Source organism: Antennarius striatus, chromosome 19 (assembly GCF_040054535.1).
Source record: "Antennarius striatus isolate MH-2024 chromosome 19, ASM4005453v1, whole genome shotgun sequence".
NCBI classification, from domain to species: Eukaryota; Metazoa; Chordata; class Actinopteri; order Lophiiformes; family Antennariidae; genus Antennarius; species Antennarius striatus.
Genome location: NC_090794.1, coordinates 16,119,166 through 16,147,090, shown reverse-complemented (window position 1 = coordinate 16,147,090; position 27,925 = coordinate 16,119,166). Strand labels below are relative to the sequence as shown.

General features: G+C 46.1%; 1 protein-coding gene across 5 annotated transcripts; it reads right to left on the bottom strand.

The window, feature by feature from the left end:
* Positions 1-10: 10 nt before the first annotated feature.
* Positions 11-25,379, bottom strand: LOC137613737 (uncharacterized). 5 transcript variants are annotated; one of them, XM_068343153.1, is made up of 23 exons: positions 25,169-25,379; positions 24,812-24,892; positions 24,571-24,694; positions 24,320-24,422; positions 20,161-20,262; positions 19,972-20,088; positions 18,332-18,492; positions 17,724-17,870; positions 17,385-17,487; positions 15,941-16,069; positions 15,669-15,851; positions 14,410-14,663; positions 12,933-13,772; positions 9,514-9,610; positions 9,185-9,289; positions 6,912-8,177; positions 5,877-5,999; positions 5,100-5,228; positions 4,529-4,721; positions 4,252-4,376; positions 3,917-4,107; positions 1,583-1,716; positions 11-1,465 (listed from the first exon to the last, which is right to left on the bottom strand). In XM_068343153.1, the coding sequence occupies exons 1-23, from the start codon at positions 25,185-25,187 to the stop codon at positions 1,236-1,238; spliced, it is 4,956 nt and encodes a 1,651-aa protein (XP_068199254.1). In that variant the 5' UTR covers positions 25,188-25,379; the 3' UTR covers positions 11-1,235. The 5 variants fall into 5 exon arrangements, with proteins under 5 accessions (XP_068199254.1, XP_068199253.1, XP_068199252.1 ...); XM_068343152.1 differs by having other exon boundaries at positions 15,669-15,829; positions 15,925-16,069; positions 24,812-25,379; XM_068343151.1 differs by having other exon boundaries at positions 24,812-25,379.
* Between the last annotated feature and the right edge of the window lie 2,546 nt (positions 25,380-27,925).

The following is a 27,925-nucleotide window of genomic DNA, read 5'->3' as shown; positions in this document are numbered from 1 at the left end:
GAACACAACGTTTGGATTAAAATATTTATTGTAAATATAGATGACAAACATGATTGTCTTGCAATTTTCATGCAAGATGCAGTCACGATAGCAGGCAGGATCTCAACGCCACACTGTGGCATAGCTTCTAGACAGGCAGACAGGGCAGCTTGTTCCTGTTGGCGGGTCAGGGTCATGCTGAGGTCACACACAGTCCACTGAGTTCTGAGCTTCAGCTCACAGGACAACCACAACCTTCAAGGAGACAGACAACAAACAGAAAGCATGCAGACAAACACAGACATGCAAAAGGAGCAACTAAACTACATGCAGCAAAATATTTTCATGCAAAAGATATAATATTCAAAATGTTAAAAAGACATGGCTGGTAAAGGGTTTAGAGTTCCTGGCTGTGACAGATGGACCAAACTGGAATGACTCTCACTTAACACTACTGAGCAAGTTAAAAAAAAATATCATGCAACAACTGTTATCAGATCAGAAGACATTAAAGAAAGCATAATATTAATATCAAAACACTGCACTCAAATATAATACAGAGAAACACATCACAACACAGGAGCAGTAGCATCAGCTGACATCTGCTTCAACAGAATTAGTGATGAGCATTTCCAGGGCAACACGGTCACATCACATCTGTCAACAGCCACGGACTTCACCACACTTCAGCCAACAAACAGCAACACGACCCAAGATCAAGTCAACTCCAGTGGAAAATCAGCCTGTGTGAAATCAGCCAGTCAGACCCAGACGATCCCGTGTTACTGCCTGACCACTGCACAGCTGCACGTTTCAAAAGGAACCACACTCTCCCAATTTCTAACACATAAAAAGATTGACTTTTAAATTTTATGATTTGACATTAACACTTAATCAGTGCAGAGTTATGTCCGTCAATAGCTTATGATATCACTCAAAGACCAGCTTCAACTCTCCAAACAATATACTGCAAACACTAGACCAGCAGAACATGTAAAACAAGACATTTAAAAGTTGGGATAAACCCTGTTGGACAGCAGTTTGATGACAAACGCCAGTTTGGTTCTTGCTATGAAGGCAGATCCCAGTTAAATTGGAGTTCACTAGTCAGGATCAATACTCATCTAAACTGTATAAAAATTCATTAACATCTGAAAAACATTTTAAAAAACCTCCCAACAGATCCGTGGCAGTGTGCCGGAGCTGGAACTATATTGCACTTAGTGAAGAAAAATCCATTCATTCATGTGTTAACATCAGAAGCACTTCAACAGGACGATCTGTGGTCCATACTCCTCATACTCCTCCTGACTGATCCAAGCAGAGCTGAAGGTGGGCTGGCTGGCCAGTGCTGCCCCCCCGCGCCACACAGAAAAGTCCCTGTCCTCGGGACTGGTGACACGAACGCTGTCCCCCAGGGTGGGAACCAGCCCTCTGATTTCAGTCTGGAGCCGCTCCGGTAGGCCAGCCAGCAGAGTGTTACCACCTTCAGTGAGAGACGTCAAAGGGTTAATGACGGCCAGCCGTCGGGTCGTTCATGGATGCTGAAGGACACACTGATCTGTCACTAACGTGTAACACCTGAACAGATAACCACTGGTACCTGAAAGGACAATGTTTCCCAAGAAGCTGCGCCGCAGGTCAATGTCTGAGCTGAGGATTGACTTGAAGATGCTCTCGTGCATCCCATAATGGTCCCGTCCAATCAGCTCCGGTTTGAACAGAATCTCAGGGGCCCTGCATGCACAAGGGGTCAGGAAGACACAGATTGTTATCAGCCTGGCATGAGCACGAACAGATACGGATGAACTAAAGTCAATGTTGCACTATTTTTCCTGCGGTTTAAAGGAGACACTATCTGGATAGTGATAGTTTAGATAGTGATGTTTATAGCATGATAAAGTAGAAAAAGGGGCCTAATTATGAAAAACACATTTTTTTCAGGTCTCTACATATACATAGTGGACCTCCCTAACACTACCAACTCCTAGAATCTGGAAAACAAACGTATCCTGTAACTACAGAATAGAAAATTGTGCAAAACTCCATAAAAACGATTCATTTCAGATCAGCGCCTGTCGTGACGTAATAATGGGAGTGATTGACAGACTGACTGACAGAGTGACTGACATATCCCATCTGCAAGAACACCTCCCTCGCCACCGATAAGGGCGTGGTCATCCCTGAGGGGGAGTTTGTTATCAGGCAAAGGTAGCAGTGTGTGGTAACAACCTGGATAAGAGTAACACACTGAAAGTTCCTCGCAAGCTGTTGAAGTCAGCTAGAAATCTCTATCGTAATAGAGAATCGATGAAAATAAAAATGTATACATCGGTATGTACAGTTTTTAGAGTCCTAGTCATTCATCTGCCAGATTTCCAACTACACTGTATTTGAAATGTCTTGCCCTAAACTGATCCGTGGTCCTCAACATCTTCGATTGAATATTGATCAAATCACTTCCAGTCCAGACATTTTGTTTAAAGCAGCTGGCATCTGTGCTCCCTCTGTCAACACATGCCTCTGCGCCCTCCCGGAGTCGTTACGTAGGCCACATGAAGGTGCACTACCGTCCACTCGCACTTAGTCGAGAGCTTTTTAAACTTTCTGTAACTTCATTACTCTTCATTCTCTCGCTGCTTTCTCAGTCAGCCAAACCCGATTGGTGGTTCATTGTGAAACATTAGATCAGCTGATCGAACTGAGACCGGCTGGTAAACATCACAGAGGATTTGTGGAGAAAAACACACAGTGTTTGCAAATGGGAAGGAAACCAGTGGAGACAACAGGTGATTACAGATAGGAGGTCATTAAAGCTGTGTTTCCCGATAATCGTCATGGACAACGAGATCGCTGGCTAACACCACCAGGGAGCGAAGCTAACACAGTCTAATGAAGCATGGGATGTTACCAGAGAGGTAAGACGAAACGTGGAGGCTTTGTTCTTGTATTTGTGACGTACATTAAATTGTTGGCCGTTGGACGCTGTCCCTACATTACCTCTGTCCGCTAACCCTACATCTCAGCGATGACGACGACAAATGGAAGCTAGGACACTAAAAACCGTAAAAAACCTGTGTATACAATTTTATTCTCTTATCTATTCTGTATTTTACACACACACACACACACACACACACACACACACACACACACACACACACACACACACACACACACGACTGATGCAGATCTAACTAGTTAGCTAAATACTAGCTGACTTCAACAGCTTGTGAGGAACTTTCAGTGTGTAGCTTGGATCCAGGTCGTTACCACACACTAATACCTTAGCCTGAACATGAATTCCACCTCTGGGACGACCACGCACTTATCCGGGTGGACATGTCAGTCAATGAAATATGGCTCAGGATACGTCAATCACGCTGTCAATCACTCCTGTTATTACGTCAAGATGGGAGTGGTGACCTATTGGATCGTTAAGATGCTGTCCAGACAAAAGATTCCAAATATCTATTGACGCAGGACGTGTTTCTTTTCCAGATTCTAGGATTTGGTAGGGTTAGGGAGGACCACTATGTACGGTGCGCCACCGCGCATCAATGCTTGTGATTTCACCTCATCACAAATTTTTTGGTAGGTAGTCACGTGATACCGTCCACGCATTCTATTGGTTGATGGCTTCCAGAAGTGTACTACGTTCCGTGAGTCTCGGACTTCTGTGAGACACAAAAGTGCTTTAAACAGTCTATCAGAGTGTGGGAAAGGTAATACAGATAAAAGGTGGTTTAATATCAGTACAGGGTTCATAAATGTTTAAATTACCATAAATAATGAAGGTAGTTTGTTGTTCTATCGCGGAATTCGGTAATTGCGTGTGGTTCCTGAAACGCATTACCCGCGAAGAACAAGGGATTACTGTATATGTAGAAACCTGAAAAAATGTGTTTTACATAATAAGACCCCTTCAATCCATTACCTGAACCTCTCAGTGCTGAGAGTGAAGATCCGTCCGTCTGGCATGGTGTAATGCATCTCTGTGCAGGACGCCCCCCCTAGATTCAACTCCGTTTCATAGTTCAGAGCCACAAAGCAACACTTCTCCTTCATCTCCCGAACGATCTCCATCTCCGCTGTGGTGCTCATGTTCACTCCTTGTTCCTGCAGAAGCTGTAATTGTAGAGAAAGCTAAATGATTGTTGGCACTGAAGCCACAGATTAACCTTCAACATTTGTCACCAGGACATAAAGAATGGACACAGCTACCCACATTTAATGTAGATCTTTGCTGACAAAGTGAAAGCGGATTTCTACCTTTTTAAGGTGCATTGTGACATCAGCACCAGCCAGAGGGAAGCGCTGCACCGCATGAGGTAGACAGTACCCTTCAAATACAGGTACGCTGTGACTCACTCCATCTCCAGAGTCAAACACCACACCTTAGAATAAACACAGAACCAATCAATCATGACACCATTTCTCTTTGATAAAGGCAGCTGTTATTTCCACAAATCAACACATCTGCACTTTAGAACTTTATTTATTCTTTTCCATGTAGACCAACTGTATGTGAAATCTAAGAAGAGATCACCAGTGGTTCTTCCTGTTGCATAAAGTGCCAGCACTGCTTGCAGGGCCACGTAGGTGAAGGGAACGCTGAACGACTCGAACATGATCTCCACCATCCGCTGACGGTTCTCTGTGGGGTTCATGGCGGCTTCAGTCAACAGAACCGGGTGATCCTCTGGATCCACACGGAGTTGCTGGAACGTGTGGTGCCAAATCTAAAGCAAAAAGAGTCCCTTCTTATAATTGTTACTGGGTAAAGGTGCATTTCTATTCTGCTTGTTCAAAAAGGCGGGTATAGCAGGAAGACAGACATCCACCCATGTAATCAGCCTCCCGCAAAGGATGCTCAATAAACAGGTGAAAATCGGCTCACATCCTGATACAGACCATACCTCAGGGCACTGGCACCATGATTGACTCTCGTGTTCTACCCTGAACGTATCCTCATCACTCCTTATAGGAGGTCTTAATCAATCAGTGTTAGACCAATCAGTGTTAGACCAATCCCAGAGCCTGATCATATCTGTTGACCGTGGGTAAATGTGGGACATTGAGTGTTTTAAATGCCGGACACCAGATAGATTCCTTCTCACCTTCTCCATGTCATTCCAGTTGCGAATGATCCCGTTCTTTATGGGATGCTTCAGAATCAGCACCCCTCTCATGTGCTGGGCTTCCTGTCCAATGTAGACTTCCCTGTCAAAGTCACTGTTCATAACTTCCTGCAAAGACAAAACATTAAATGAGGAGAATGGCTAGTGGCAAAATCATACCATATTAAGAGGAAACTCTAATAATCAGAAGAAGTAAATCCCAGAATGCTGAGGGTCGAGCATTATTGAGAACCAGGAAATGAGATCACACTCCAGTTCTAGCTTTCATACTGCGTTCAGACTGCAGGAAAATCCTATCTCAATCCGATTCCCTTTCATATTCCAGCTTTACGACTGACTGTTCACACTGTTTTTAGCGAGTGTCCAAATGGGATACTCAATGGGATCCATGCTCAGGGGACTGGTTCCCAGAACCCTCTGTTGTAGGACATGAGCTGCATTGCCATTGACTCATGGTGGCATCTGCTAGGGCTTCATTAGCTGTTCTCCTACCGGACACACACTTCCACTGGTTTGTTGTGTACAGTTGACATCTACTACATGTCTGTCCTTCCTGGGGGAGGGACCCATCCACTTTTCTTCCCGTTTCTCTGTTAAAAAGGGTTTTTGGGAGTTTGTCCTTGTCCTTTGTGATGGTCCGTGTTCAGAGGTCTTGGGGCTGGACACTCAATGAAGTCCAAACCTGTGTTTCTTGATTCTGTTCTATATAAATATAACGTTTGTAGGAGGAGCAATGCACAAAGAACACGCCCTTACCTCATACTTCGGTGTCCCAATAATTGTTGGATACACAACATTTGGGAGATCTCTATCTGCAAATCCTGCCTTCATCAGACCTGATCCTGTGTCCAGGACTATGGGAGTCCTGAAATCTGTCGCCTGCAGTCACAGAAAAAAACTGAATCAAATGAACCGAAGTATACCGACTCATCTCAATGCACAGAGTTTGCTTCAATTTTTTTAACGAACAAGTGACAAGAAGCAGTAGGTGTCAGTTCACTTCCTGAGCACTGCCGAGTTGCCCTTGAGCAAGGCACCACCCCCCTACAAGCTGCTCACCACAAAGTAGCTGCCCGTTGCTCTGCTTGTCACTGTAAAGAAAACTGCATGCTTTCAGGCCCTTGGTGTGTGTGTGTGTGTGTGTGTGTGTGTTGCAGGGGTCCTGAGTTTCCTCTTTGTTTCAGTGGACAGAGGAGGGTGATAGCTGCTTGGCTTCTCTGTCAGTGGATGCTGTTGTGTCGTCTGACAGGATGCAACATACCGCGACACAGATGTGTACCTAAAAAGGTATAGAAGTGAAAATTTGACCTTGACCTAGTTTTTCAAGGTCAAGGTTGTGATCTAATTTAATCCCCTTGCCTCCCTGAATATAACGCCTTTTGTTTCATCGTTCTATCTTATCCGGTTCCCGGAGATATGTGCAAAATTTTTTACAAAAGTTGAATTTGACCTTGACCTAGTTTTCTCAAGGTCATCATCTCATTTTAATCCCCTTTGCTGCCCGAGTAATGTGCTTTTTGTTTCATCTTTCTATCTGCAACGTTTGTGAAGATATTTGATGGACTAACGGATGGACACACACACACACACACACCCATCTATTTAAATGTGCTTGTGGTTTGGTTATTCTAAATATAGTTTGACACCTAATGGTCCTTGATTTTGCCTCCAGCTTTGAAAGAGGCTTCATCATCACTGTGGAATGTCTACCTGAGGTCAAGACCTGAGGTCCAGTTTATCTTCAGGAATGTGAGACAGAAGGAAATGACGACCCTAAAGAAATGAACGTACCACACTCACACTGTTGATCTGGGCTTCAGCCACAGGAGACCTGGACCCTGTGGTCCTCATGTTCTCACAGAGCTCCTCCGAAGAGACTCCAGGCTGCTCATCTGCCCCACTGGGGTGGAGCTCTAGACGCTCAGGGGGCAGCTGGGGTGATGACTGCTGATCTGTCCCATCAGTCACGGGGGGCACAGCCTCCTCTGCTGTCTGGAGCCAACATGAAGACACACCTGAGGGACCCGTTTCAACTCCATGTGTTTCAGACAGGAGCTGGACAGGAGCAGGGTGGTTGCTGTGTTCCTTCACATGTGGACTGAGAACCACTCCGGGATGAGCGACATCCTGTGACCGCTCCCAGAGACCTTCATCCTGAAGGGCGGACACGTCTGGAACCTGCAGCTCTGCAGCTCCAGTCTCTTTGTGATCCACCGGGAGCAGAAATGTTCTCGACTTGGGGACAGGACCGCAGGGCAGCGTCCCCCCAGGATCAAACGCTCCATCATCTGGCCTCGTTTCAGGTGTTAAAACAGCTTCAGGTTTGCATGCAGCAGCATCGCCGCTGGATCCGTCCAGTTCTTTCAGAACGTGATGCTGAACTCCCACGTCTCCAGGAGGCCCATTCAGATCAGGGCTACTGATGAAGGTAGTCCTGTTGGAGTGCACTGGCTCAGCTTCTGGTGTCAGGTCTTCTCCAAAAGCTGCAGCATCAGGATCCAGGACAGCCTGAACGTGTTCACACTGATCCTGAGATGTGTTCCAGACTGAGGACACGGGGTGTGTTGTCAGGGATCTGCTACCTGACAAAGGTTCCTCACAGGGACCCTCAGCTCCAGCCACCTCCACAGCCTCTCTCCTGCCGCCCTCATCCTTCAAACTTTCCTCCAGCTGATCCACCTCCCTCTTCTCCTTTTCCAGCTGTAAACGAAAAGCCTCTCTCTCTTTGCTCAGACTGGACTGTCTGTTCACGTCTGAAGGTTTGGCCCCTGAGAGCCTCTCCTGTGGCTTTTCTTTGCTGTGTCTGAGCATTTGGATGCTCAGGTTCTCCTCTGTGATCAACTCATCCAGGATCTGGACTTTTCTCAGCTCTGTCAGAACATCTACTCCGCTCTGGAATCCTACTGTATCTGCAGCACATTGACCGAGGTCTTCGGGCGACATGGGGTCGTTCTCTGATGCAGGTGACCCCAATTCACTGTGGTGATCCAGTTCTGCAGAATCAAGGTCATCCTCCAAACCAAGAATGCCTGCTTCAGCCAGCTCATTAGAGGACATCTTTAAAAGGAGGAAGAGTAGATAAAGTATAATAAACCACAATATTTACTGACAGAAAATGATGCAGCAATGTGACGTGAAAAAACATTTTGTTTACATGAAGTGAAGTTAAATGCAATTCCCTCCCTGATATTAATGCAAAACCAAAAATCCAAAACTATTTGGGAACTTAATTTAGTGCACAATCTCAGTTACTCCATGCTGACTATTTGTGGGTCTGAAGGAAGACACTGACTCTGAGTCAAGCCGTGGCGCCAGGAGAACGACTCAGTAACACCATGACAATCCTACGATGGAACCTCGCTGCCCACCTTTAGTGAATAATAACAATAATAAGTAGTTTCACAACTATGGCAGAAATGTGAAGATATTTTTGAACTTGATTTCTGTTCTGTGACAGAAGAAAATACATGTTCTGTAACCGCACATACATGTTCAGCCAATGTTTATCCACACTTCGATATCAGCAGTGCTTCTAATAGCATGGATCATTTTTCTGAGTGCTTCAAAACCTAATAGCTTTATACTGTAGATTCCAATACCAATCAATCAATCAATCAACTTTTATTTAATAACGTAAATCACATCATTAGAGATTTCAAAGCGCTTTAACAGACAGAAAAATCCAAAAGACCCTCCAGAGCACAAGCGACAGTGGGGGGGGAAAATTCCCTCATTGAGGAAGAAACTTTGTACAGGACCCAGACTCTGGAGGGAGATGATAAACCTTGACCGGTTGGGTGGAAAAGAAATATACTGGTGAGAGAGACAGGGCAAGGAAAAGAGAGACAGAGAGAGTGGGAGGTAGGCCAGATAGAATTTGTGTCCTAAATGTGCTGCAGTTTCCATGTAATAAAGTAAGTAGTGTTCAGTACTTGACTGCACTGCACAATTTCTAATAGATATCTAATTCGAAGTTGTATTTACAATACATAAAATAACCTTCTTGTGTCCTCCCTACATCCCAGTCTTCATCCTTTATTTGCTGTGCCTTGTCTTTGACATACCGCTCTATGCTGATCCTCACTGTTCCACAGCCAGGGGTCCTCCTGGTCCTCAGACCTCAACAGGGCCTCCAGCTCAGCCTCTTGAGCCAGGACATGTTCTTCTTTCTGTGGAGAAACACATTTCACTGCTCAGCTCAAGAAATCTCAATGCAGTCATACCTGGTCTAACAACTCCTGTACAGGATAACCGCTTTATGTCAAATCACATTTATTCTCCATTCATTCAGTTTTGATCACATGTCAGTGGACATTAATTACACTATGCTATACACTGATTAAGTATCATCTAATAGATATCTATCCATGTCTTGAGTTAATAATCTTCTTGCCTCCAGTATGTCATTAGTCCTCTCCAGGGTCTTCTCCACCTCCTTTAAATCTCTCTGTTCCTTCAGTTCCCAGTCCTCTAGGGATACGTCAATTAAGCTGAAAAAAAAAAGTTTTGAGTCATTAACGTCTTCCACAAAACAGGACAGTTCCATTCACTTCAATTGATCAATCAACTTTTATTTCTTCTTCTTGGCATGGCTTTTTTTTTAAATGTTCATATATATAACGTGGACTGGATTATAAGGCGCATCTGATTATAAAGTGCACCTTCAATGACTGGTCTATTTTAAAACTGTTTTTACCAGAATAGGGCGCCCAGCATTATAAGGCACATAGAATAGAATTTGAGAAAATTAAATGCTTTTAGGTCCGCCTTATAGTGAGGAAAATACTGTATTGCCTCATCTGTAACACAGATGATGGTTTAACAACAGACAACAACCACAGTTCCTGTCATTTGGGATCTCATGTGGTCGAAATCACAAACTGCATTTAAACTTAGTCTTCTTCTCCTTTGGGCTTTTCCCTTCAGGGGTCACCACAGCGAATCAGTTGCCTCCATCTAAGCCTGTCTTCTGCATCCTCTTCTGTCACACCAACTACCTTCATGTCCTATTTCACTACATGCATAAACCTCCTCTTTGGTCTTCCTCTAGACCTCCTGCCTGGCAGTTTAAAACTTACCATCCTTCTAACAATATAATCATTATCTCTCCTCTGGACATGTCCAAACCATCTCAGTCTGGCCTCTCTGACTTTATCTCCAAAACCTCTAACATGTGCTGTCCCTCTGATGTACTCATTCCTGATCCTATCCATCCTGGTCACTCCCAGAGAGAAACTCAGCATCTTCATCTCTGCTACCTCCAGCTCTGTCTCCTGTCTTTTCTTCAGTGACACTGTCTCTAGACCAAACAACATCGCTGGTCTCACCAGTTTTGTACACCTTTCCTTTCATTTTAGCTGAAACTCTTCTATCACACATCATTTAAAAAGCACTTAATCACATCAACAGACATTTCAAAACACTTAGACAGAGAAACCCAACTGAACCCTCCAGAGCATAAGCGACAGCGGCGGGGAAAAACTCCCTCATTGATGAGGAAGAAACTCCGGGCAGGACCCAGACTCTGGAGGGCGGACCCAGACTCTGGAGGGCGGACCCAGACTCTGGAGGGCGGACCCAGACTCTGGAGGGCGGACCCAGACTCTGGAGGGCGGACCCAGACTCTGGAGGGCGGACCCAGACTCTGGAGGGCGGACCCAGACTCTGGAGGGCGGACCCAGACTCTGGAGGGCGGACCCAGACTCTGGAGGGCGGACCCAGACTCTGGAGGGCGGACCCAGACTCTGGAGGGCGGACCCAGACTCTGGAGGGCGGACCCAGACTCTGGAGGGCGGACCCAGACTCTGGAGGGCGGACCCAGACTCTGGAGGGCAGGTTGGGTGGAAAAGAAACACAGTGGAGATGGGGACAGGGCAAGAGAAAGACAGAGACACAAAGGGGCAGATAGGCCAGATAGTAACTGTCTGAAGTTTAGATCCTGTTGCTGAGGTGGGGACGGTATTTTCATGCTGCGTTCACTGACTCCTGGGGTCTTGTCTTCTATACTTGTTCCCCACCTCAGTTCCACATCAGGACAGCTACCAATTTCAATAAGGAACAGTGGAGGGTACCAAAATAACTGTCCTGTCCTGTGTTTGTCATTAATCTCTTGGGATCTTGAATAGTGTCTCAATGCTTGGACAAAGATTACATTAAATTAAGATCTAGCGCATGTCAAAGTCTGATGCTAATATATTCCAGACCTGGTGATCCAGAATGTTTCACTTTACAAGGGTCATAGAAAATTCACTATTGTGGGATACAAAAATCACAAATTTGAGCCAACATCAGATTGGCAGTGAAACTGCGGTTTCACGTGGGTGTCAAATTTGATGCATAGAAAGTCAGCAAGATCCTGAAGAAAATGGCTGTAGGTGAAATCTTTTTTTTTTCTAGAATAACTATGAAACTAAATTCATGTGATTCCAGATTCAATGGGTAGGTTTTCATGGTTAAGAAGTGGTAAAATGGAGATCAAATCACCACAGGACTATTGTTTCTAGGACTCCTGCTAAGTGCTGTTTAGTTGAAATGTATTCAACCACAAATCAAGACGGAAGAAGTAATACTCGTGTGTTTGACAGACAGGAAGTAGCAGACAAGGGATATGAAGGAAGTAGACGGAAGACAGAGCAAGAAGCAACAATCAGTACTCTGATCTGCTCATTGATTCAAGTATTTTCATTATAGGACAGTTGCAGTGGAAACAATACTCCATCTCATGGAGTCAGACCATTGTTCTTTCACTCAAGATACTTAAACTCCTTCACTTGTGGAAGGACCTTAGTTTCCTGCTAAGGACCATGACCTCTCTCCATCTACCGTTCAATCTTCGTTCTGACCCTCACCTAGGGTCATGAGCGATGGGACATGACCGAAATAACGAGATCGCGGATACAAGCAGCTGAAATGGGCTTTCTCAGGCGGGTAGCTGGTGTCTCCCTTAGAGATAAGGTAGAGACACTGCTGTTCACGAGGTGCTCAGAGTAGAGCCGCTGCTCCTTCATGTGGAAAGGAGTCAGCTGAGGTGGTTTGGACATCTGGTGCGGATGCCTCTGGGGTGCCTCCCTAGGGAGGTGTTCCTGGCACGTCCAGCCGGAAGGAGACCTCGGTGCAGACCCAGGACCAGGTGGAGGGATTACCTGTATATCTCAACACTGGCTTGGGAACACCTTGGGATCCCTCAGTCAGAGCTGGTGGATGTGGGGGGAAAGGTAAGTTTGGGGCTCCCTGTTGAAGCTGCTGCCCTCACAACCCGACCACGGATAAGCGGTGGAAGATGGATGGATGGATGGAGTCAGACCAACTGATTATGTGCAGTAATCGTCAGGTAAATTGTCTCAAGTCCCACTCTGTGTGGAGTTTGCATGTTCTCCCCATGTCTGTGTGGGTTTTCTGGCTTCTTCCCACCTCCAGAAACATGAACTTCAGGTTAATTGGCCAGCTTCAATTGCAAAGATGTGAGTGTGTGAGTTTGTCAATGTGTGGCTGTGCAGTGCACTGGCATCGCGCCCGGAGTGTACCCTGCCTCACAACCCCAGACTCCAGCTCCCCGTGACCCACGACAGCGAATGAAACGGGTATGAAAATGAAAGAATGTTTCTCATTTGCTTCAATTCAAGGTTTTTAAATTTATGATGATCTTAAGTGAATGTTACCTCTGCACCTTCGAATAAACACCTAACGTAACCATCTCCATACTAACCCAGGTAGACATGTCTCTGCAGTGCATTTATGTAAAGTTGTGTGGGTTGTGTTCAAGGTCAACCCAACTATAACAAACTGTACTCACATTTTGAAAGTGGTGCTCACCTGTCAACAGAATCTGGTTTCTGGGCGTGGAGGTCATAGGAATCCCAAAGGAGAGTGTGAATGTCCCCCGCGGGGCAGATGGACTGCTCTCCTCCGTCTGTCAGCGTACTGGACAGGACGTTATAAATAGGACTCAGCTCAGCATCCTCAACAGCGCTCTGTGAATGCAGCATCCAGTCCTTGTTCTGTGGAGCTGTGGACCACGTGCTGCTCAGGACCTCGGTGCGGGTCAGCTGATCTGAAGACCAGTTGGAATGGTTGGCAGTGGTGCGGGGGTCACAGGAGTGATGGTCTCTTGGGTTCTGAGTGATGGTCACGGTGTACGAGTTGTTCAGATCATCTACTGGTAAACTGAGCCACGGATTACTCTGTTGTGCAGCGGTGCGTTTCACTTTGATTTCAAAATTGAGGGCCTCTCCTTTTGGTAGGACCTGAATGCTGGTTCTCGACGAGTTCCCCACTGAACCACAGTCAGACTGCTCTCTGTGATCTTCTGAAACAGAGTCCACTTCAGGACTTCTGAAGCCTGGTCTCCCAGAGTTGTTGTTCTCTCCTGATCTAGACAGACCTTCTCGTCCTGCTGTCCCTCCCCAGGCCTCCAGATGGCTGCTCCCAGCCCCATGGAAGCCCGAGTCAAACGAGCTGAGGGACTGGGGTTTCCCTTCAGCTGACACCGTCCCAGAAATGAGTTCACGCTTAGAATCATCTGTAGCACTAACAGCAGAGGAACGATCCACACGGCTGCTCCTCAACCACTCAAACTGCCACTGTAAGGCCAGCTGGAGATGTCCCACAGCCACGGGGCCTGAAGACATGAGCAGCTTCCTCAAGGTCACACATCTGGACAGAAAAAAGACAACATGAGGACAGGAAGGCTTCCATATGGCTTCAATGGTGTCACCACCAATAAATGACTGACGTTTTTGTATTTGAATTGAAATGTCAGCACATTACTGTGTTGTTCATCACTAATGTCATGTGATTTTATTCCATCTTGTCTTGTTATATCCTTCAAAGTCCACCTAATATCTTCACAACCGTTGCAGATAGAAAGATGAAACAAAAAGCACATTACTCGGGCAGCAAAGGGGATGAAAATGAGATGACCACCTTGACAAATCTGGGTCAAGGTCACATTTCAACTTTTGTACATTTTTTACACACCTCTCAGGAACCAGATAAGATACGAAGACGAAACTAAAGGCGTTATATTCAGGGAGGCAAGAGGATGAGAATCAGATCACAAGCTTGACCTTGAAAAAGTAGGTCAAGGTCAAATTTTCACTTTTATACTTTTTTAGGTACACATCTCTGAAACCTGATGAGATATCACAAAACAAAAAGCAACAGGGTAAAATGTTGAATTCAGGGGTGTCGGGAGGTGTTACAGTGTCCCGACTGCCTTGTTTGCTCTGCCAACAGTTTCAGTATTTAACTGACAACACTCCTGAACTTGTGAAATAAAAGGCGTTCTTACCGATGAGACATCTGCTTGCCTGCCAGCTGGAACTCATCATCTGGGATCACATCGGACAGATGGGCCAGTTGGACCAGATCCTTTAACTCTGGTGGGGGGTTCCTCCTCAGGAAGGCGTAGATTCTTTCCCTCCAAACAGGAACGGTCACGGAGCTGCTCCTCTGCTGCCGTGTGTGAACATGTTCTCCATCCACACCCGACAGCAGGTCCTGGAGGAAGCTCTCACAGAGGACCAGGTGGTACCAGCTACTTGCCTGCGTGAACAACAGGGTAGAATGTCAGGATGTGCCATTGTGGAGCCTCTGGGGGGGGCGGCAGCACAGATCAATTCTATGGCTACTGTCAGCAGACACTAGAGAAAGCTTCACCAACTCTCTCTAAAGACTCATTGATGGTTTCTCAGTCATTTGCTAAAGTTTCTGAGCAATAGATTCATGTATTGATCACTTCATGTTATCTGCCACTGACCTTTTAACGTCATTAAAATGTTTTTCTATGCAGTTCCTGGTGATGACTGTGGTGACTGTGGGTCACTGGTGAGCTGGATCTGAAGCTGGCTAATCAGTGTTAGCATCTTAAAGGTGAACGTATCACTCCTCATACATACAGAAATGTACCTGTACATTTTACAGTACTTTTGTTAGCGTTTCAGCCCTGTAATATAATAATGACATGAAATCACTTATTTATCCCCTGTAGGGGAAAGTATTTATCAACTCCAGGTAATTGTGTGTGTGTGTGTGTGTGTGTGTGTGTGTGTGTGTGTGTGTGTGTGTGTGTGTGTGTGTCTACACTGCTCAAAAAATTTAGAGGAACACTTTCAAAACACATCAGATATAAATGGGGTTAAAATGATCTTGAATATCCTTCCTGATAGATCAATATTCCACAGGTTTCACTGATCGCTAAACTCTGACTGAAGTGTTCCTTTAATTTTTTTAAGCTCTGTGTGTGTATATATTTATATATACAGTGAAACACACACACACGTCCTATAGGCATGCAGGGAGGCAGAGCGGCCCCCAGTGGTGCGCCCCAATGAGTAACCTGTAGCGGGACGGTGCCTTGCTCCGGGGCACCTCGCTCCGGGGCACCTCGGCAGTGCTCAAAGGTGGTGAACTGCCAGGTCACACTCCAACTGTTGTGATCCAGGTGGGTGTTCAATTAGCCACCCATCCTAGTGGGTGAGCTGCTGCCGCCCTAGTGGTCAGTGTCACATATTGCACTCTGTGCCTAAACCCACGGCGACACGGACTTACCTTGTTGTAGCTCCAGTGGTATCTGGAAACGGCTGTGAGGTGTTGGTGGATGAAGGTCACAGCGGAGCAGAGCTTCTCCTTCAGCCGCCCCAGCTCCAGAATCCACGGCTCCCTGGGCCGCCCCTCAGGGGGAGGAGTCTCCACCCAGGTGTGGATCACATCTTCAGCACAGCGAACAAGTGCCTGGTGGGTGACCAACCAGAACACAGACAGTAGAACCACATGACAGAGGAGACATCACTGACCATCAGCCTACCAGACACAACAGGTACCATAGCAGGAGTGTGTGTGGACGCCTCAAAGTCAGACAGCAGCAGCGCCGCCCTCACGGCGTCCTTCTCCACCTCCATCCTGTACAGCTGGAGTTTGTCTTCATAAAGAGTCGTGATACGTTCTGTGATCTGAGGGCAGAAGTAAGAACCTTCAGAACACAGAGGCTGTTTGATGTTGAATCACAAGCAGCAGGGCTCGAAATTGCGACCATTTTGGTCGCATATGCGCCCAAATTTTAATCAGTGCGACTATTATATATATTTGGCAGCACCGGTGCGACAAGGTAAAAAAATCTGGCGCGCCTTTTTTTTCCTCTTCTCTCTCGCTCTTTCTCTCTCTCCATAGAGCAGGGGTCACCAAATGGCGGATCGCAGTCCGGTTTCGTGATGGTTCTGTCTGGACCCGTGATCACTCCATGATAAATTCACAAGAGTAGATTTTCTTCAGGCATTTTTACTTGCAGCTCGCGGCTACCGACGGCGGGCGCTGCTCCTCCAGTTAATACGGTAATAGTGAGTTGAGTTCAGCCAATCAGATCGTTTGTTTACCCTGAGCGGTCAGCATACCAGGAAGTGAGACAGCTCGCTGCTGCTACCGCTGTGAGTTTACCGCTACAGGAGCACAGAGGAAGGGAGACAGCAGAGCTCCAAACGAAGGAGGTTAACAAGGAAAACCGCTGGTTAACAATGAGTGGACGAAATTTATGTTTATTCCTCTGTCAGGCAGTTCAAATCCATTTTACCTCATATGGTCTGAACACACAGCATGAATTAAAAGTGGTAACATGAAGCGCCACTATGAAACAAAGGACAGATCTTTTGCGCAGAATTATCCCCTGAAGTCCGAGCTGAGGGCAAAATGACCCAGAAAAATGCAAATGAATGTCCACTGAAGGCATGGTAGAGTTTGGGGGCAAATAAAACATCTTTTAGTGACGTTTTAAAATACAAAACAATCCAATAACAACCGAAATGGTTCAGACCAGGTACTGGGCTGGCCTGACAGCCCAGTACCTCATTCAGTTTTGTGTGGATGTGGGGAAAACACGTAGGCGCCAAGTGTGCACCCTCGAACGCACTACCGCGACAGTTTGTTTGATGCGGACACGTGAGTGTGGACCTGCCGGAGAATGTGCGCGAAACAGTCTGAGCAGGACCGTGGTCCTGCCAGGAAACAATGAGAGCGCAGCTGCGGCTGCTCTCCTGGGTGAGAGAGACAGGCGCACGGTACGGAGATGGACGGAGCGTCTCTATCGCTCAGTCACTGCCTCGCTTTTGGGTAGGTGCTCCTAAAGTCTTTGCTGGTGCTACTAACTTCTAAATTTGGGAGCACCAGTGCTACCAAGAAAAAAAGTAGATTTCGAGCCCTGAAGAAGACAAGACCTCTTCTGCACAGCTGAAGAGACCCAGCAGACCCAGACCCAGCAGACGTCCAGCAGCTCACCTGCAGAGCGTCTTCCCTCAGCTGGAGCACCTTCAGCTGGAGACGGGCGGCGGAGAAGCCCTGAAGCCACAGCAGCTCCACCTTCTCTACCGCCGCAGCGATCCTGACACACACACACACACACACGAATGAATGAACTGACTTCACATCATTAACCCATTAGTGTTCTGCACCAGCTGATCTCCTTCAGTGGACTTCCTCCGACACTCTGGACATTCATCAGTGTTTTCTTTCTGCTCTTGACCAATCCCATAATACTTCACTCAGTGAAGCATCATGGGATCATCACTCGCTGCTGGGAAACCTGTCAGTGTCAACCTGCAGTAGGATCTGTGGTACCTGCTGTGGTTCTGGAGCATTTCAAACGCCGTGTGGGTGAAGAGGGCGGTGCCGGCCATCGCCTGGAAACACGGGTCCTTCTCAGGGTGACGCAGCTTCTCAACCACCAGCTCACATCTCCTCAGCAGGTCGTCCAGCCCCACCTCCCTACAGAAAGGAACACGCAGAAAAATATCACCACCAGCTGGTCGGGAACCAGTTTGGAACCATTTGGGCTTCACCTGCACCAGGACAGGTTTAATATACAGAAGAGTAGCAGAGAGATTAGAGAGGAAAAACACCGACTCTGATTGGACAAACAACTATTTAACAAAACCCACATGCAGTTCATTTTATTTTGGAAATCAAAATAGTTTTTCTCTCTGTCGACTTCACTGCATGAACGTACGAACTGCCACTGAACATCATGAACATCAGCCACTGCTGCAGACACCGTTTGTCGCTCCATTCACTAACGCCTTGTGGGTAATGAATAATATCATTATGATCCATCCATCACTTTTCTTGTAGACGATACGAATGCACGAACTCTACTGTGTTGCAGGTGGTTTTGTCTGAACAGGACTGGCCAGTGAAACCAGTGAAGGGACTGGAGAAAAGAGCTTAACCTCCTGAGCTGCTGGAACTTGGCTTCATTGGTGGAGCAGAAGGCGTGCAGTTGGCTGAGGGAGGGGGGCAGCGGCTGCCTGCAGAGAGCCTGTAGGCTGGAGATGCAGGGGGGCAGCTTCTGGACCACAGACAGGAAGTCTCTGTCGAAGGAATCCATCTCCTGTAAGGACGAGACAGAACCATCATCACAACACCAGACAGCTCCATCATGTGTTCATTGTGCTGAGAGACAGGTTTCAGTTAACATGTGACTCGTTTTACGTCCAATCAGCTGTAAGCATGGCTTCTGATGACTCGTACTCTAATTCACCACAGCTAACAGTCCAGACAACAGTTCACCTCTGTAAAGGGAAGGTTTCCACCAGCCGGTCAAGGGTTCGACTGTTGAGGGCAGAATCTGAACCTTCACCTTTAATGCTGGAAAACTTTTGTCTCAACTTCTTTGTAACAAAAGGTTTTCAACAGATACACAAGAGAAAAGTCAAACGTTTGCCGAGAAGCCCCCAGATCCCCAACCACCCCAATCAATCCCCAGAATCACTCTCATACACCATCCAACCAGGGTTCAGGAAACACACACTAGTTTTCTATCCTCTTGTCGTTGAACTCAAGCTGAGTGTCACTGGAGACAATGGACTGAGCTGATGAACAATGGCTGCTCTAATTTATGCTCAGTAGATGCAGATGGAATCTGCCACCACAGCCTGACTGTAAGAGGGCTTCTGGGGGGGGTGCTGCACCCTAAACACATCCACTACACACAGAGGTGCTCATTAATCCCTTTATCATGTAGAAACACCATACTTGAACGTAGCTGAATGCATAATGTAATGAAGGAGGCTCTCCTTTCATTTGCTAATGATGTCTTGTCATTACAGGACGTATTTACACAGGCATCACCACGGAAACAAAAATACACACAAACCACTCATGAACACACACACAGCTCAGCGTCTCCTGACCGGGGGAGTCGAGCTCACAGCATTAGCTGAAGAACATGGTGTTGTACGTGTGCTCCATAAGCAAAGTAACTGAGTAACACTTCCTGTGACAGCGCCAAGCAGAGCTAACAATGTCAGTGTGTGTGAGAGTGATCACAAGACAGCATCATGGGTTCACGTCTCACACAAGCCTCTTTCACAAAGACAACTCATCACTGAACAATATTGTCTGTGTTCTCAGACTAGTACAGTAATCCCTCACGCATCAACGCATCAACGCTCACGACTTCACCTCATCGCGGATTTTTAGGAAGTTACGTAGTCATGCGCATTCTATTGGCTGACGGCATTCCAGAAGTGCGCTACTTTCCGTGAGTCTCGGACTTCCGTGAGACACAAAAATGCTTTAAACAGTCTATCAGAGAGTGGGAAAAGGTAATACAGATAGAAGGTGGTTTAATATCAGTATGGGGAGGGTTTAGAAAACTTTAAATTACCGTAAATAATAAGATAAATAGATCGCAGATTCCTCAATCGCGTGTGATTCCTGGAACCCATTGACCGCAAAGAACGAGGGGTCACTGTACCAAAAAAAATCTTATTTTCTTGCTTTAAGGAGCTCAGGTGATTCCAGCCTTGAGTATGACTTCTGAAATCTATATGTTCAATTGACGGAGACATTTTCCGACGCCATTTACCTTAATGAAGGAAACCCAACTCTGGTGACAGTACATAAAGTAACCGCCCAGCTGTGTTGTGAGCTGGCTTCTGTCAATGTAGTTTGAGAGCTCTGAGACTTCTTTCAGGAGGACTTTCTGCAAACATAAAAAAACAGTGTGACCTTCTAAAAATTAAACTAGACCACACCTAGAAGGTCATTTATCCACCTTTAAGGATGAAGACTTGGATGGAGCAAGCACTTTCAGCAGCAGCTTCACAGCGTCTTTCTTTCGAGGCTGAAGGATGTACACACTGTGGACGGTGTCGCTCTGCAAAGAGAAAACACAACCACGTACAGGCTGAGCACAAAACCAGGACGTTTCATATCAGTGTTAAATCACATGACTCATTCTGTCTCACTTGACACCTGTATGAAGAGGAGGGAATGATTAAGACATTAAAAATCACAATAAAAGCAGCAGAACATGATCAAGGTCAAGCACCAAACACACCAGCAGTGGAATCCAAGAGAAGAGCTTACAGAATGGCTGCACTCGATGTCGGTGCTCAAGTCCTTTGAACGGAAGCAAGTCAGTGGCCTCACACACCTTTACATACACACACCCCAACTCTATTGCTAAATGCAAAATAGTATTCCTTCAATGCAATTATAAAGGAAATAAAGAAAGAATGGGTGGCTGAGCGTCATCAGTGGACTAATTCTGTTGGACCTTGCCTTATCCATTGGTGGAGATCTGTCCTGTGGTTTGTTGTAATCCTCCTAACAAACTTTCTTCTTTTCCTTTTCCCTTCGGGGGTCGCCACAGCGAATCAGTTGCCTCCATCTAAGCCAGTCTTCTGCATCCTCTTCTCTCACACCAACTACCTTCATGTCCTCTTTCACTACATTCATAAACCTCCTCTTTGGTCTTCCTGTAGGCCTCCTGCCTGGCAGTTCAAAACTCAGCATCCTTCTACCAATATATTCACTATCTCTCCTCTGGACATGTCCAAATCATCTCAGTCTGGCCTCTCTGACTTTATCTCCAAAACCTCTAACATGTGCTGTCCCTCTGATGTACTCATTCCTGATCCTATCCTTCCTGGTCACTCCCAGAGAGAACCTCAGCATCTTCATCTCTGCTACCTCCAGCTCTGTCTCCTGTCTTTTCCTCAGTGACACTGTCTCTAGACCAAACAACATCGCTGGTCTCACCACAGTTTTGTACACCTTTCCTTTCATTTTAGCTGAAACTCTTCTATCACACATCACACCTGACACTTTCCTCCACCCGTTCCATCCTGCCTGGACACACTTCTTCACCTCTTTTCCACACTCTCCATTTCTCTGGACCGTTGACCCTAAGTACTTAAAATCCACCTTCTTGATCTTCTCTCCCTGTAACCTCCCTCATCCACTTAGGTCCCTCTCATTCACACACATCTACTTTGTCTTACTGTGGCTAACCTTCATTCCTCTCCTTTCCAGGACAAACCTCCACCTCTCTAGCTTCTCCTCCACCTGTTCCCTGCTCTCACTGCAGATCACAATGTCATCTGCAAACATCATAGTCCATGGAGATTTCTGTCTAACCTCGTCCATCATCATAGCGAACAAGAAGGGGCTCAGAGCTGATCCCTGATGCAGTCCCACCTCCACCTTGAACTCCTCTGTCACACCTACAGCACACCTCACCACTGTCTTACAGTCCTCATACATGTCCTGCACCGCTCTAACATACTTCCTTTTTCAGCTTCCACCATTTCATCTTCTGCTCTGCCTTTGCCCTCTTCATCTTCCTCACCACCAGAGTCATCCTACACACCACTATCCTATACTGTTTGGCTACACTCTCGCCTACCATACTTTGCAGTCACTGATCTCCTTCAGATTACACCGTCTACACAAGATGTAGTCTACCTGTGTGCTCCTACCACCACTCTTATAGGTCACCCTATGTTCCTGCCTCTTCTGGAAGAAAGTATTCAATATAGCCATTTCCATCCTTTTTGCAAAGTCAACCACCATCTGTCCTTCTGCGTTCCTCTCCTGGATACCAAACCTGCCCATCACCTCCTCATCACCTCTGTTTCCTGCACCACCATGTACACTGAAGTCTGTACCAATGGCAAGTTTCTCACTTCTAGGTATGCTCTGCATCACTTCATCAAAGTCCAGCCAAAATGTCTCCTTCTCATCCAGCTCACATCCTACCTGTGAAGCATACCCAATATCAACATTGAACATCACACCTTCAGACTCATCACTCTAGCTGACACTCTTTTTACCTCCAGGACATTCCTAACAAACTCCTTCAAGATAACTCCATCTCCATTTCTCTTCCTATCTACACCATGATAGAACAACTTGAACCCTGCTCCTAAACTTCTAGCCTTGCTAACTTTCCACCTGGTATCCTGGACACACAGTAAGTCTACTTTCCTTGTCTGTATCATGTCAACCAACTCTCTACCTTTTCCTGTCATAGTTCCAACATTCAATGTCCCTACTCTCAGTCCTATACTCTTGGCGTTCCTCTTCTCTCTCTTCCCACGAACACACTTTCCTCCTCTCCTTCTTAGGTCAACAGTACCGATGGCGGTCGTTGTTAACCCGGGCCTCGACCGATCCAATATGGAAGTCATAGGTTTGATTTGGCCAAAGTTTTACGCCGGATGCCCTTCCTGACGCAACCCTCTGTATTTATCTGGGCTTCGGACCAGCACAATAAGACACTGGCTTGTGTCCTCTTGTGGCTACATTGTAATCCTCCATGTAATCCTCCTAACAAACAAAGCAGCTAAACTAATGGGGAATGATGAAAACATAAGCTCCTTGAGGAACAATGTGGTAAATCCATTTTCATACTTCCATATTCATTCATTCATTTTCCAACCCGCTTAATCCGCTAACGCAGGTCGCGGGGTATCCAGTGCCTATCCTGGCAGTCTCAGGGCGTGAGGCGGGGGACACTCCGGGCACGACGCCAGTGTACCGCGGAGCCACATAGAAACAAACAAACAACCACTCACACACACACTCACTCCTATGGTCAATTTGGGACCGGCCAATCAACCTGAAGCGCATGCTTTTGGAGGTGGGAGGAAGCCGGAGAACCCGGAGAGAACCCACGCAGACACGGGGAGAGCATGCAAACTCCGCACAGAGCGGGACTCGAACCCGGGTCCGCCGTGTTGTGAGGCAGCAGCACTAACCACTGCGCCACCGTGCCGCCCTACTTCCATATTATTAAATGTCATTCTCTAATCACCATTTGAGGTCATTTAAATGTCATTACTACTCTAAATACTAAAGTTCTATTCCCTAAGACTGACCAGAAACAATTACAGAACACAGAAAAACAAACATTTGATTACTGTATTTCCATTAACTTTTTCAGTTAACTTGATCAATAATTAACATCAAAAATCAAATCATTCAGAGTTCAGCGGTTAATGCTTCTGGGCAGAAACCTAACCCCCCAACATTGGTTCCTACAGGAGGACAACATTGGTTCCTACATCATTTAGTTCCTACAGGAGGACAACATTGGTTCCTACATCATTTAGTTCCTACAGGAGGACAACATTGGTTCCTATATCATTTAGTTCCTACAGGAGGACAACATTGGTTCCTATATCATTTAGTTCCTACAGGAGGATGACCCAGTCAATAATGAATACATGTGAACTAACAGCAGGTAGTGACAGAGTTTTCTTACAGGTAGTCTATCGTCTACATTGCTGCTCTAACTTTAACCTGACCTGAATTGTCTTCACATCCATTTCACATCCAGGACCTGATGGCCCACCACACATTAATGAAGCAATTGTGAGTTTTCCCTGTCACAGCAGTTATTTATCAGGTTTATTAGGAGAAAAGATGATCCATCCTGAAAAGTAAAGCAGAAACAATGGCGCTTTCTTCTTCCTGCTGGTTCACTCTGCCCACCTGATGGGCCCACAAAGCCCTTAATGTTAGCATTACCAAAGCCAAGTCTGCCTCAGGAACAACTCATCCTTCACATGAGAGCCACGACTCCACTAAACTTCTTTAAGCCAAAAATAGCTTATTGAAATTCCTTTTACACAGACGAGCATGATTGTGTAACCTTAACTCAAGTCCAGAGACCCAGAGACACCTGAAGGGTCAACTGGACCCAGTGGGCAGGGCCAAGTCTTCAGGAGGATATGATGGCATACCAGACATTCTGTCTTCCACATTTGTTGCATGACTTTCACTTAAGGGAGCTTCACTTGATTCCAGTGAAACAATCCCTCCAAAATCATCTCTTAGCTGTACACGTGTGGGTGTGTGGATGTTTCCTATAAGGAACTAAACATGCAGCAGGACAGGCTCCGCAGCAGCCGACACCACGGCCATACCTCCAGCAGCAGCAGCGTCTCAGCCACCAGTCTGACCACCGGGGGTCCGGCGTGCCTCAGGTCCACCACCACTGACACCAAACTCTTCTTCTCCTGCTTCTTACTGTGGAGACACAAGCATCAGTCAGCTTGTAGCTCCTACGTCTCACACACACACACACACACACACACACACACACACACACACACACACACACACACACACACACACACACACACACACACACACACACGTGTCTGACTCCACATACTTGTGCAGACACAGGAAGTAATTGATGAAGTCCACCACTTCTGCTTTGCTGACTTGTGAAGACAGTTTGTGTTGTTGGTGTGGGGGGAACACCACCAGTGGACAGCCGTGCTGGTCGAAGGCTCCTACACATAGGACACACAGCTCACCATCAGGGCACTAGTGCTTCATTCTACACGGCTGTGACAGTCTAGTCTATGTAGGAAGGTCTGATCTCTAGTCTGGTGTGGATCAGCAGCTACCGGGGAACAGCACCGCGCCGGACTGGAGCACATGATCCGCAGGCAGCGGCCGGGAGAAGCCCTCCTGCCCCGCCTGGAAGTCTGCAAAGTTTGACGGAAACGTTATCATCACAGGAAACAACAAGTTCCACACTCCTGGTTCCGGCTGGAGGAGCCGGGCAGGAAATTACCCGCGACGCCGGACAAAGTCAGCAGCAGCCGGTATGAACATGGTGACGACATAAGCTGGTACGAAGTGACGACATAAGCCGGTATGAACAGTGACGACATAAGCCTGCATGAGCAGTGATGACGTCGGATGTCTGAAGCTGGATTCAAACTAAAGCGCAGAGACGTGCGTCGGGTCGCGTCCTCTACCTGGGACGCGGCGGCTCATCTCCGGGTCCTCCCCCCGCGGCCAGCCGCCTCCTGAGGGGGGGTTCGGTGTGCGGGTCGAATCGAGCTGTCTGTCTGGGGATCTGTCCGCCTCTACCGCGGGACTCGAGCGCAGCACCGACTGGATCTCGGCTGGTCGCGGCTCGTCTCCGCCATGTCCGTCCGGTCCGCCCGCCGGTCGGGTGTCGCTCCGGTTGTAGGCTCGGAGGGAGGCGGAGACAGGGGAGGGCCAGGAGGTGACCCCCCCGCCCACACACACACACACACACACACACACACACACACACACACACACACACACACACACACACACACACACACACACACACACACACACACACACACACAGTGGTTAGGGATAAGGTTAGGTTTGGGTTGGGGTTAGGTTTAGGTGAAGCAGAAAGAAGAAGACATGGAAGTTAATACCAGTGACATATTGTCCCTCATCAACACCTTTCAGAAACCAATAACACGCCTGGACAAATGAGTATGTATGTCTTCACATAAGGGACAGGTCTATTTTAAGGACAAATGTGATTTTTTTTTTGGTTTTAAATAGTTGCACCACTACTGATGAATAAACAGGTAGGGTTAGTAGTCAGCTATTCTCATGGATGAATCTGCAGTCAGCTGGACTGCTGTGCAAACTTTGAGTTTTAGAACACTGCATTGTTCAATATAGCAGGAACAGGTGGGCAGGTTACTTCAGTTTTCACAGGTAAATTTGCTTATCATTGGGATTAGGGTTAGTCCCACTCTGGAGGATACTGGGGTCAAGTCTTCTGGATACATTTTTTAAAAATCTCAGCCAGGTTTGAACACCTGCAAACTGGCGTCAAAAAGGTGCTTTTGATTGGGCAAGTATTTTGAATTGTGAACTATGCAGTTTTAGAGGAAATTCTCTACCTCCGCTGCTGTGACTGAAAAGGTTTTTGTTCCCTCGACCTTCAGGGAATGCAACCCTCATATCCACATTTAGTAATATTGACATTTCACCACATGAATGATATGAATGATATGTTACATGAAGAAAGCATGCATGGTTTTGAAAACAAATGTGGAACTTTATTGGTTCTAAGTTTCTCTAAGGCTTTATGTATATGTAGGTGCCTGGTAGAAACAAACCACTTTACTGCAGCAACACTCGCTGAACTGGTTTGGCTGCATATCTCAGCGGAATACCTCCCAGGACCTTTATCTGACTTCATCTGACACTACCACTGCAGTAGGAAGGTTTTAATAATAATAAGAATAATACAAACAACTGAAAAAACTAGTTTACGTCCAATGTCTTTAATAAGTCAAGAGGCAAACAGGGTCATTATAGAAGAGAGAAACCAGACCCAGACTCTGGAACAATGAATGCAGATCATAATGAAACCTACTGAAAAAATCCACACACTTAACACCTATATCGTAAATAAAATAAATGACTGAGACTGTAAGACAAAGCTAAATGATACCTGTGCATATCAGATCAAAACCTGTCACATTTTGAATTCATGCTAGCAGCAAGACATGAAGCCAGCACAAAAACATTGATAATGAATGCTGCTACATATGTGAGTGCAGTTGCAGTTGATTTTGGTGTTATGAAATTAAGTGCGAGTGACCAGATGAATGTTGAGACTCGGTCACTGACCAGCAGACCCTCTTCCTCGCTTGATTGGTTGACATTCAGATGTGGATCTTTGTAAATGGATTCAGAGACTGAATGGAACTATAGGGTTATTTTTTATGAATAACCCGTTTCATATATGTAATATCATGATGACATAGTGACGTACTGTGTATTCAATTATATACTGTACTTCTGTTAGTATATTTAGACCAATGCTGCACTGTAGTTTTTTTTTACAAATTCAACAGTGAATTTACCAGAAGTGATCACAGCTGTCAGTAAAGGTCAAGCCACTCCCACAATTATCTAATCACTTTTTTGTTTGACTAAATCTAAACAGTTTAATGCATTTCCTATTTAATGCAGAACAGTTCTCTGTTGGACGTTGTCTCTTATATGTTCCTGTTGGTCTCTACTGTAACTCTCACTCTTTTAGATTGAGTTAGGTTTGAAAAGTCCCTTAAGCCCATTCCTTTTCCAGTACAGCTAATGGACAAGACAGAGGGTTTGAAGTGTTCATTCTTCCACATTCAACTCGTAGTTTGCATACTGCAAGCTCACAGAAGTGGAATTCAATTATTCTGTAACAGGCCAAGTTTTGACACAACAACATTTGTAGAAAACAAAACTTTTATTTATATATATATATATATATATATATATATATATATATATATATATATATATATATATATGTATATATATATATATATATACTGTATATATATGTGTGTTAGTCAGAATACTGCAGTTTCGAGTGCTTCAGGTATGGAGAGCTTGCTGTATTTCCTGGGTGCCCCTTTATCACCATGTTCCCCTTCTGTAGCTCGGCTAGCTGGCTGACTTCTCTCCGTGTCGCGTTTATCTTGGCCTCTAACCGTCTCTTCCATGGAGGGTATTGTTTGTTATGCCCTGTGTTGATCTTATATCCCAGCATTTCGAGGATTACTGTTGCTGTACTGTGGATCAGCTTGTTGGTCTCAGTTATGTTCCCTGTGGGGATGGTTCTTATTGCAGCATTCACATCTTCTAGCAGATCTTCTGAAGGTACTTGACAACTTAGCTTCGGTATTTGTCGGAGGCTCAAGGTTTCCATTTGGGTCACGATCTTCCTTCGC